General features: G+C 40.0%; 1 protein-coding gene across 14 annotated transcripts in view; it reads left to right on the plus strand.

Moving 5' to 3' along the window:
- PRRC2C (proline rich coiled-coil 2C) overlaps positions 1-11,130 on the plus strand; it is an 89,191-nt gene extending 78,061 nt beyond the window's left edge. For 6 of the 14 annotated variants that reach the window (XM_019809198.2, XM_019809200.2, XM_034666725.1 and 3 more), the window contains 8 exons: positions 496-632; positions 3,165-3,396; positions 3,614-3,736; positions 4,734-4,952; positions 5,418-5,521; positions 5,896-6,022; positions 6,944-7,180; positions 9,225-11,130. In XM_019809198.2, the coding sequence (XP_019664757.2) occupies positions 496-632; positions 3,165-3,396; positions 3,614-3,736; positions 4,734-4,952; positions 5,418-5,521; positions 5,896-6,022; positions 6,944-7,180; positions 9,225-9,482 (1,437 nt within the window). In that variant the 3' untranslated portion in view covers positions 9,483-11,130. Of the gene's footprint in view, positions 1-495; positions 633-3,164; positions 3,397-3,613; positions 3,737-4,733; positions 4,953-5,417; positions 5,522-5,895; positions 6,023-6,943; positions 7,181-8,733; positions 8,787-9,224 lie in introns of all 14 variants that reach the window. The other 8 variants (XM_034666723.1, XM_011236308.3, XM_011236313.3 and 5 more) reach the window with 6 other exon arrangements.
- Positions 11,131-12,123: the final 993 nt, after the last annotated feature.

Raw genomic sequence — 12,123 nt, forward strand, 5'->3', positions numbered from 1 at the left:
AGTTCTTATGTTCCATAGATGAGAGAAATCATATGATAATTGTCTTTCTGCTTGACTTATTTCACTTAGCATTATCTCCTCCAGTGCCGTCCATGTTGCAGCAAATGCTGAGAATTCGTTCTTTCACAGACTTCTTTCATCATGTATTTGTTTCTTTGCATGCTAATGGTGTAATAGATATCTTAGGCTACAAATAAAGGCTCTTTTGAAATTAAAATCTTCTATTGACAACAGGGTTGGACAACCCATGATTACCTTGATAGGTATTGGCAGAATTTTCAAACTTTCCCAAATTTGCCAAAGCTTAATGGCTGACAGTGTAGAATAAATAGTGTATTGAAAGAAAATCTAGATGCTTACAGTTGGTTTTGTTTTAAAAGGGCGGTGATACACACACATACACATCTTTTATTCTTGTCATATCTCAAGATTTTTATTTTCCCAAATACTGTGATTTGTGTATATGGTGGTCATGTGTTTTTTATTGCATTGCAGCCAACTTCAGTTCAACAGATTCCGATCCCCATTTATGCACCCCTGCAAGGACAGCATCAAGCCCAGCTGAGTTTGGGGGCCGGACCTGCTGTTTCCCAGGCTCAGGAGTTATTCACTTCTTCCCTTCAGCCGTATAGGTACATGTTTTTGTAATTGCTGAGCCTTCTTGTCGTAGCCCTACTGCTCCTCTTCTCCCAGAAGCTAGGATGATCCTTTTACAAAATTCCTGTAAATAATTAAGCATGTTGATTGTATGTCCTAAAACTTAGTTTCTGGTAGTTTCAGTCAAGACTTTATTGAACAAAGTGAGACCTCAAGTATTCTTGAAGACGAGGATAACACAAATCCGAGAACAATTAGAAATCAGAGGAAATAGCTGCTAAGGGACCTAAAAGGCTGCGTGCCACCTTGCCACAGCAGCTGTAAATCCTTGCCTGCCCTGGGGTGTGCGTGGGGACTTAGCAGAGAACAGCATGCAGAGGGCGAGAGCCAGGGTGGAGAGTGCCAGGCAGGGAACAGAGGCATTGAGGATAGTGGTGACAGGTAGAGAAGAAACTATTCTTTTGAAAGATGCACTGTAAGTTAGCTTTGTGATTAAGGAAATCTCCTTTTAATTGGTGTATTAGCTACTTGCAACATTGTTGAAAAGTTTGGGGCTACTTTCCAGCTGTGTGCAAAAAAAGAAGCTCAGTGATGAATTAGTAATGTCTTCCATAGCCATGGGAGATGTAGTCTCAGTGCACTGACATTTTGTATTTGTAGTCCCCATTTTAATGATTGCCTTGGAAGATGTACTTCTTAAGACCGGGCCTGTTCCATAGAAAAATAAGCTGTATATGTAATGTGACTAATGAACAACTGTATTGGAAGGCACAGGTTTAGACTTTGAAAATGATTGTTTGTATCCCTGCCACATCATTCTGTTCTTGCTCGCAATATCATCAGCATAGTGTTTATTAATACAGAGTCCCTGAACTAACTTCTGCCAGGACAGAGTAGTTGTGGGGTTTTGTCTTGTCTTGTCATGTCTTTTCTTTTTTTTAAAGATTATTTTAGAGAGAAAGCACGCAAGGGGGTGGGGGCAGAGGAGAAAGAGTCCTAAGCAGACTCCACGCTGAGCACAGAGCCCGATGCGGGGCTCTCTTATCTCAGACCCCCAAGATCACAACCTGAGCTGAATCCAAGATTTGGATGCTTAATCGACTACGCCACCCAGGCACCCCAGGACAGGGTAGTTTATAACAGTATGCTTACGATTTCTCAAGTTATATTTGACACATAGGCATAAAGACTGCTCATGAACCTAGGCTAGCACTCCTGCTTAATGGCTTTTGTTTCTGCCACAAATGTCAATTTTAACAAAGCATAGTAATACTATTTATTGAAAATATTATCTTTAATAGAGTTTTTTGATGTAGTTACTCTTTATTTTAGCATTTTTAAAAGTATAGCTTGAAAGGCCCCCATTCCAGAGGAAGAGTGTAGTCTGGAGTTAAATTCCAGCATTGTAGTTTTTAAAAAAAAACCATTCAAATATGCCACAGTATTATTAACTGTAGTCACCATGTTGTACGTTACATCCCCATGACTTATTTTATAACTAGCAGTTTATACCCTTTGACCATAATACTGTGTTGCATATTTGAAAGTTGCTGAGGGCCACCTGGGTGATTCAGTCAGTTAAGCATCCGATTCTTGATCTCAGCTCTGGTCATGATCTCAGGGTTGTGAGGTCAAGCCCTGCATCGGGCTCCACACTCAGCATGGGATTCTCTCTCCCCCCCTTAAAAAAAAAAAGAAAGAAAGAAATATGCCTAGAAAGTAGATCTTGAGAGGAGTTCTCATCACAAGAAAAAAGGTTTTTTGTAACTATGTATGGTGACAGATGTTAATTAGACTTACCGTGATGATCATTTCATAATACACACAAATACTGAATCATTATGTTGTAAACCTGAAACTGATAAAACATTATATGTCCATTATACCTCAGTAAAAACAGAAACTTTGTGGGTAATCCTGATGGTAATACTACTCTGCTTCATTCTGTAGAGGTCTTGAGATCTCCTATAAGAAATATATGGGTGCCCGGGTGGCTCAGTTGGTTAAGAGTCTGACCCTTGGTTTTGGCTTAGGTCATGATCTCAGGGTCATGAGATCAAGCCCTGCGTTAAACTCCGCGCTCAGCAGAGTCTGCTTGAGATTCTTACCCTCCCCCTTTGCCCCCTCCCCACTCACTCGAGCTCTTTCTTGCTCTCTCAAATAAATAAAATCTTTTTAAAACACACACATGTGTATAAAAATGGGGGGGTAATGAAATACAAATAATAAAAGTCAGCTATTAGTGCTGTAAATTTGAATAAAATGTCAATACCAAAGAGAAAAACAGATTTGGTTCTGAGCTTGCTAGTGAACACATGAAAAGAAAATCATTCTGATTGTTCAAGAGGAGAAAATCTTAACTAGTTTCTCAGGAAGAGCAAGACTTTCGCTAGAACTTTGCTGTGTATGGGGCTCTAAATCCTGAAACAAGTACCTTAGACACAGTCTGCATTCTCTGTCTCTTTTCTTAATTGTGTTTATTAGAGAACTTGGTCATTTGAGATACTCATTCCCAGGATTTCCAGATGCTAAAATAGAATTGTCTTTTCTCTTTAATACCTGTGTAGATCTCAGCCAGCCTTTATGCAGAGCAGTCTGTCACAACCATCTGTGGTTCTTTCTGGTACTGCCATCCATAACTTCCCAGCTGTCCAACACCAGGAACTTGCAAAGGCACAGTCAGGTCTTGCCTTTCAACAAACTTCAAATACGCAGCCTATTCCGATACTGTATGAACATCAGCTGGGTCAGGCATCGGGACTAGGAGGTTCCCAACTAATCGATACACATCTTCTCCAGGTAAGACTAGAATCATGCACTATCATCATCTTCCTGTGCAACAGATTATTTAAGGAAACAGTTTTTAAAGAAAAAATGTTTAAAGACGTAGTGAAAAACAGAGGTCTTTTTATCTAATACTAAAATTCTCAGAGATTGTTTTTGAAGCCACACCCTTGATGTCTGAATTGGAAAATTTTCAATCTTAACTGCTGTTTTCTCACACAATTTTTTCTAGGCTAGAGCAAATCTTACCCAGGCTTCAAATCTTTATTCTGGACAAGTACAGCAGCCTGGTCAGACGAATTTTTATAACACTGCCCAGTCACCAAGTGCTCTCCAGCAGGTAAACTATGGCATGGTAAATTTCCTCAATTTTCTTCATTATTATTATTACTTCGTTTATTGTTGCTTGGCAGTTTAAAATAGAACCAAGATGGGGAGATGGTGCAGTGGTGTTCAGACTTCCCTCTGGGGTGTCCTGGGAATTCCATGGGGTCCACTGGTGGTGCAACCTGCTCAGTCCCACCACACCTCTCTCCTCTGCCCCACTGCAGTGGCTTCTGCTTTGTGGCTTTTTGTTTTAAATTGGTTTCCATGTAATCATTTATTTTAACAAAGGATTCCATGAATATAAAAGTGGGAAAAACATCGTCCAGGATATACAGTTACATGTAAGCGAGAGAAGTGCTTTACCATCTATGCTGTAGAGGGGAAGGAGGCTGCTAAAGACCGTCACACTGGTTAATACAGTACGTAGAACAGTGTGGCAGAGTATGACAGTAAATGACAGACACGCATGATCTCCTAGCAGCCTCTTGAATCTACTGTTTCAGAGTTCATGGAGGACTGAAGGAGAGAGGCAACTCATTAGTCATTTTCTTACAACTAATCCAGGGGTAAAAATTCATAAATGTATTTATTACCTTATTGACATTCAAATTAAATACTGTTTGTATGAAAACTGGAAGGTTATTTTTCTTCTTGTCAGCTCATTTTAGTCAGACCTGAAAACAGTGGAGAAATGTCCATTTGGGAAATTGCAACAACACTACTTCTTAAATTGTATCCCATGACCTCATTGTGTTAGGTGTTTAGTAGACACGTACCATGGATTCATTCAAAGATCTTCATAATGATTTTGGTTATATAGCGTCTGCACTACTAATCTGTTTTATTGTTGCACCTTTGGAGGTAGTTACTAAGCAAAAGATTATATGTGAAATATATTAATAGATTGAAGTATTCTGTTTAAACTGTTACTCAAAAGTTTTTGAAGAGTTGTATAGTTGGTTATAGGGATATACAGATGACAGGTAGAAGTAAACGGCCACAGTTTCTTTTTGCTCACTTTCTAGGTTACAGTACCTTTACCAGCATCCCAGCTTTCCTTACCTAATTTTGGATCTACAGGGCAGCCTTTAATTGCTCTGCCTCAGACTCTTCAGCCCCCATTACAGCATACCACCCCGCAAGCCCAGGCCCAGAGCCTGAGTCGTCCTGCGCAAGTAAGCCAGCCTTTCAGAGGACTCATCCCTGCTGGAACACAGCATAGCATGATCGCAACCACAGGAAAAGTGAGTGAAGAGAAATTTGCAGTTTCTTTGAGAATTTAAGGCTATGTGTTTAGATATACATGTCTGTCTGTCTATAAAAATAAAATGCATCAGTTTTTACCACCCTCTAGTAATCTCAAACCCTGATACGCTACTTTTTTTCAAAGATTTTTTTATTTTTAAAGTAATCTCTACACCCAGTGTGGGGCTTGAACTCCACCATTGAGCCAGCCAGGCACCGCAAACTCCAGGGTGCTTTTTTTCCCTACGTTTTAAATCTACTTTTAATATGTTTGACGTCCTCTGGTTTTTACCCAATAACAAAGAATTCACAAATTTTGTGGAAAAGACTTTCCACCCACAAATTCGGCCTTGATAATTCCATGGTATTTGAAACTTAATTACAGGGTTTTTGTACTAAGATTCTTTGCCTCTTTAGCTTATAGAATTCCAGAAATGCTAAGTCTATTCTGTGTTTTTTCTCAGATGTCTGAAATGGAACTGAAAGCCTTTGGAAGTGGCATTGATATAAAACCAGGCACACCTCCAATCAGCGGTAGAAGCACCACACCAACATCTAGTCCTTTCCGGTAAAATGGGCATTTGAATTTCCAAATAACCGAACACAATTTGTTTGTTAGATACTTACTATGTCACCAGGCCTGTGGTAAGCACAAGACATTCTGATAATTTTATCTAAAATGTTAAGCTATTAAATGAAGAATGTATATGTTATATTTTTAAGAATTTTTTTTTTTTTAATACGGGGAAATCTAGCTAGTATTCTTTCTCACCTCTGCCCCTCCAGTGTCTCTCCACTACCATAATGTTTGGTAACTCACCTTGGTAAATTTTCATCAGCTACCACATAAGAAGAATCTACCAAGAGCAATGTCTCTAACAATCTATAACAGCATTATTTATTTGGCACTACTGTACTGACCAGTGATGGCTTTTTTCCAAGGGCTACTTCCACAAGTCCGAACAGCCAGTCCAGCAAAATGAACAGCATTGTCTATCAGAAGCAGTTCCAGTCAGCCCCTGCCACTGTGAGAATGACACAACCATTTCCTACACAGTTTGCACCCCAGGTGGGCAGATATGAGTGAGAAATGAGTATTATTTACTTGGAAATGATTGCTAATCTGGCTAATTATCTGATTTCATAATCTTGCCATATTATAACCAGTTTAGAAACATAGTTTTTAATGAGAAACAGTTTCTTATTTAACAGTACGTTTATGACATTTATATATATTCTCTGCAGTTTTCAGTGAGATACAGGTAGTAACCGTATCTAAAGCAGACAAGAGAAATAGTCAAAAGATTCCCCACACAGCTCTGGTCATGTCAGTCCTGTTTCTTTTATCTTTTTTGAAGAAGTGGACGTTTCAGAGAAGGGTCCCAGTGCTTAAAGTTTCCTAGGTTTAAAGTTTTTTTTGTTGTGTCGTCGTCGTCGTCGTTTTTTTGTTTTTGTTTTTTTTTTAAGAGAACTGTGTTAGTTGAGTTAAAATTTCCAAAAGGTGTTCTAATATATGTGTAAAAATATTGGCTTCTCTTCCCTTCGCTGATCGAATGGAAAGACTTAACTAAAATTGATCATAACTCTCACAAATGAGAATTGGTTCCTGAGAAAACACTTATTTGTTGAATTGGTGTTATTTTTATTTGTCTTCAGATTATGTTTGGTATAAGTGTGTGCCTTTTCTGCAATTATATCTTTTTAAAAAGATTATCCTAATTAGTAGCTTTTCTATCTCCCCTTCAGAATTTGTAGCTGAAATGTTAGAACCAACTACAGTGCCATAGTGTGCTTTGCCTAATTTTTCTGTTAGATTCTCAAGCATGGCCTGTTTGTTCTTGGTCCCTGTAATAGAATTGCACACATCCCTGAACTTCCCTTCACTTGGCAGAATGGGCACAGATTTACTCTGAGATAAGCCAACCTGGTCTAGTTGGCAAAATTTTTTTTTTAACAGTTCAATGTTGTATGTTTTGTTTTTTTCACTCAGATTCTCTCTCAGCCTAACCTGGTCCCTCCATTGGTAAGAGCCCCACATACTAACACCTTCCCAGCGCCTGTTCAGAGGCCGCCAATGGCACTGGCCAGTCAGATGCCTCCTCCGCTGACCACAGGCCTCATGAGCCATGCTCGTTTGCCACATGTAGCCAGGGGTCCTTGTGGATCACTATCTGGAGTCAGAGGTAATCAGGCCCAGGCTGCGTTGAAGGCTGAACAAGACATGAAGGTTAGTACAGTGTTAACAGCCAACAGAGCAAGAATCTGTCTCTGAACCATGTCTTAAGATGCCTCTGGACCCATAACCACAAGCCCAGGCATTCATTGTCTTAGCTGATTTAACCAAGCTAACTACTTTTATTCATTCCTTTTTTTTTTTTCTTATTTCTTTTTTTCCTCCCTATTCCCCCCCCACTTTTTTCTTTTTTTTAATTTTTTTCTTTTTTTAGTTTTTATTTTTTTGCAACTATAGCTAGCAAATAAGTTAACATTTTAAACTCTGGCAATAGGAATTACTTATAAAATGAATATTTGAGGGAGATCTGAGTTTAGCTGCTACATTTTTTTGGAAGAGCAAAAAAGTAATGTGGATTATTATAGGTGTCCCCATTTTCTTTCGTTTTTTTTCTTTGTTTTCTTTTTTATCCCTCCCCCCTCCCTAGACTTAAGATACAAATCATGGTTATGTGAAAATTCTAGAGTGCGTAAGAGATTTTATCTATCTTGATTTTTCTTCCTTCGTGAGTCATGCAAGTGCAGTTTTCTTCTCAAACTGTTTCCATACCTTTTTTTTTTTTTTTTTTTTTTTTTTTTTTGGCCTGCCACCTGAGTTGGCTTATTCCACAGCAGATTTGCAGTTGTAGATGGAGAACTGAAAAAAGCACTTTGGGATCCTTCGTAGTAAAAGGCACTGCTAAACGTGAGGGTTGCGATGCAGAAGAGTGCCTCTAGGAGTCTGTGTGGGGACGGTTGTAGAAACCCTGTCTGTCTGCCTGTACAGCCGGCTGAATCCATTGATTCTGTATTGACTGGACTTGGCTGGAGAGGTCTTAGTAATTCTGCCTATTTGTCACTATGTATATGTGTATACACACATATATGTATGCATCGGGTCAGACTAGAACAAAGAAAAGCTTGCTGCCTTCAAACAGGCAACATCCACAGTAATGCTTTACCCTGAATTAGAAACGTGTTTATGATCATCCTGTTAGAAAATTTGGTTGACTAGCTAGCTTCTTTCTACATTGAACTCCTCATTTCTCATCCTGAGTAATCAAATTTAAAGACTGCTCTGCAGTGAAACTCTTGTTAAACGTGACCTACTTTCATTAAGGCTGTGCGCCTAGGGTTTCCCTGTGTTCATAGCTATTAAAAAATACGTGTATGTGTAGGAATCTTTGGAAACTCTTTGGCCATGGTTTCCAGTTTTCCTGTCTCCTTGGAACTTGATTTTCATACCTTCCCATGTTGGAAATGACATTAGAGCTTATAATGGGGTCGGGGAGGGTAAAAATTTCTTGAAGTTGCTTTAGTTCTTTGGATAGTTTAGGTTTCCTGTAGAACATGAAGGGCTCTTTGTTACATGCGAGGTACTGAAACTTAAGTTTTAATTGTGTACGTTACAGTGGTATAATTTACAGATTGACGTAAGTATATTCTTTGGGGCACATAGTCAATAAAAGTAGGAAATTATTTTACCAGCTCAGAACATGGTAGGAGCTATCAGAACTTAGTGATCAAGTGAAGTTGCAGTTACTAATTTCTGATGCTCTTCCCCTGCAGAAGAGAGCTGTGGGAAGAGGACTCAGCCACAAGACATTTGGTCCTAGGTGTTGGTAATGCCACAATATAAGTGCTTCCTTTTCCTTTTATTGTAGACCACATATTGATAACTAGAAGTTTTAAGTGTTACATATATATGTCTTCAAATTTGCAAGCAGCCTCCCTAAATAGAACTTGATATAAGTTTTTTTGTTCCGGAAAAGTTACAGACCAACAGCAATTTGTCTTATTATTTTGTAAGAGGGCAAACTTTGAAAATGTGGTGGGAGGTGGTCCTGCTGTTTTCAAATGTTTAAAAAAAAAATCACATGGAATATTTGCCAAGATAGGAAGAAATCTGTTCATTAAAAGCTGAAAGATCATTGAGGTACCTTTGGTTTGGGCCAGACGTGGGGAAAACGGAGTTGTGGTTGGTGAAGAGTGAACGGAGTTGGACGGACAGGCTTCGCTAATGCTGCTGCGTTCTCAGTCATTGTTTCTCGTTTTTTAAGGCAAAGCAGAGAGCAGAGGTTCTTCAGTCCACGCAGCGGTTCTTCTCCGAACAACAACAGAGCAAACAGATAGGAGGCAAAGCCCCGAAAGTGGACAGTGATTCAAGTAAACCTCCTGAAACACTGACCGACCCTCCTGGTGTCTGTCAGGAAAAAGTAGAAGAAAAGCCTCCCCCTGCACCCACCATAGCCACCAAACCTGTTAGAACTGGACCAATCAAACCTCAGGCGATCAAAACGGAAGAAACAAAATCTTAAAGGCTGTGGTTTATTGCAGGGGGCTGGGGGAGGGGAGAGGGGAACGAGGGAGAAGGAAGTCGGATAATGCCAGCAGCCAAAGGGGTAAAATGGTGTGTGACGTTATCCTGTCCAGAGCTGGGAGATGCACGGGGGACGTAGGAGCCATTTACACTGACACACAACCCTGCGCCCGCAAGATGAGGCTTTGCCAGCTTGCGCCTGCTGTACAGTGCGCACTCTGTTGATGGCCGTGCGTCTCCAGTCCGAGTTTACATACAGACACGTGCACACGTTCCATTCAGAACTGAAATCCTTAGGGTTACATAAAACACCAGAAGTAGGAGGAAAATAACCCCGCCGAGGAATAGCTGAGCCTGAACAGTGGTGATTCCAGCTAATGCGTCAGGTGTGGTTTCTTTGCTCCCTTACGTTCTTGGGATGTAATTGTAGCATTTGTGGGCTTGGTGGCCAAGAACTGAAGATAACCGGTGCTGGATAGAGGAGCCTTATTTTTTATTACGGCAGCTTGCTATTTTTGTAACCTTGTGATTGAGTTGAACACAATCAAAGTACAGTCACTGATCTCCCCTTCTTCCTGGATGAGTGAGCAGGTGATGAAGTATGCTGTCCAAGTCCTTGCACGTGTCCAGGCGGGCAGGGTTTGGCTACTGCTGCTGTTTGAAATGATGCTGTGTTTGGTTGTGGCCCGAAGCTTGGAAGTGCTACTTGGCGTCTCCTTTGTTCCACGGAGTCGTCCTGTCTTCAGACTCATATGACAGATCGGGTAAAATACTAGTTAGGTTGAGTCTGGCTTGCCTCCGCTCGGTCATCTTTGTATGAAACCAATGGGGTTTTGTTTGTTTGTTTTTAACGGTTTTTAACTGATGTTCATCAAGAGCAGTGCCCGTAATGGCAGGAAATCCTGTCGAAGAAGGTGCGTTTCTTTACAGAGCCGTGTCATACCATCCTTTGGGCCCTCTGCTGGAAAAGTAGAATCAAGTCTCAAATAATGCCTTTTTAATTGTATCCTCTAGTATTATAGATGTAGGACAGTACTGTATCATACCTCTGTGAATGTAAAATATCTTGTACCTGCTTTATGATATGTAATAGTGACCGTGCTTTATCAGAGCTGTTTTTAATGACGTTATTCTAGAATGTTTTCTTTCCAGATGATGATTGTGAGAAGCTAATAAAAAAAAAAATGGTGCCAGGTACCACAACAGTAACAGAACTTTGCTGTTTTCTGGGGTTTTGTTTTTTTACCTTTTTTTTTCTTTTTTATTAATGGAGTGTGCTGGATGTCTCTATAATTTTGTTCAGATGACTGCAGAACCTGGAAAAGCTGTTGCTGCTATTGATGCATAACATACTGCTATTGGTCTTTTTATATAAATAAATATATATATATATATATACATACATATACATATATATATAAATAATTTGAATTTTTGGAAACTTTAGCTGTGCTGTCAACTTTGGAAAAAGTATCCCAGTTGTACCGTGTTGGGTTGGCATTGTACAGAAATTAACAGCCATATTGGTCTAGAAATGTTAAACATAATTTTTTCCATTTGTACAGGGGTAACGCACTGTATTAAATATGTAAGGTCTTATCTACATGGGTTTGATTACAGAAACTAATAAAGTATTCTCTAAATAATGAATCTCGGAACTTCTAATGCATTCCTCAAATCTGGAGCAGGAAGGTATGTCATGTGCCAGAAATAGTGATCAAGATCTTGTACATTATGCTCTAGGAAAAGGTTGGCATCCAAAGACTTGATTCCAGCTTCTAAGAACTATGAAGTTCATTCAGTCCAAGTAAATGTTGTCGGGGAGGATAGTAGTCAGGGCCTCTGTTCTCAGGGGAGCCATACTCTTCCTGAGAACAAGTCTGTCGAGGAGAAGAGAAGTCTCTCCAGATGATGCCAGCTGCTGAATGTAGAAAATAGTTTCTTCAGGGCAGAAATTGAAGGGCCCAAAATAGATCTCAGTACTTAATGTTTGTATTTTTCATATTTTCCTAGCACATTCATATCTCATTATCACCTACATAAGCAGTCTGTAAGGGATTTGCTTTATTATTTACTCATTTTGTAAAATGATGTGCTGAGGGAATTTAATTGCCTAAATCCCATATCCAGAACACATGGCTTCCAGACCCAGCTTTAGGAGAACTAGTAGTTCAGTCACTGGTGACCTGTGTACCTTCTTCACTTACGGATGCTGTGATTCTCAAACATCCGAGCACTCAGCTAAGCCCTGCCTCGATGGCCGAGCTTCTCAGTCTTAGGTTTTCCTCACAGTAGGCTCTACATTGCTGTGGGGGATAAGGCTAGGATCACAGACCTGTACCGAATGGACCTGTAGTCACCAGTTCACGAATTTGCCTTCTTACTAAGTCACTTCTGTTGCCTCTTTCATATTCTGATCCCTGAGTTCAGTCCTCCTAAATGTTAGGACTGCAGAGCAGCCAACTATATAGTTTGCAGCCTGTTTGCAAGCAGCCACGTGTGTGCTGTTCAGTGGGTTGTGTTAAAACCAAGGATACCAGGTAGAATCGTACAGTGGGTGTCCCACCACCACCCCCCACCTTAAAAAAAAAAAAGTATCCAGTGAAAGTAAGGTGTTTATGCCAATGCTTCTCCACAGT

Source organism: Ailuropoda melanoleuca, chromosome 8 (assembly GCF_002007445.2).
Source record: "Ailuropoda melanoleuca isolate Jingjing chromosome 8, ASM200744v2, whole genome shotgun sequence".
NCBI classification, from domain to species: Eukaryota; Metazoa; Chordata; class Mammalia; order Carnivora; family Ursidae; genus Ailuropoda; species Ailuropoda melanoleuca.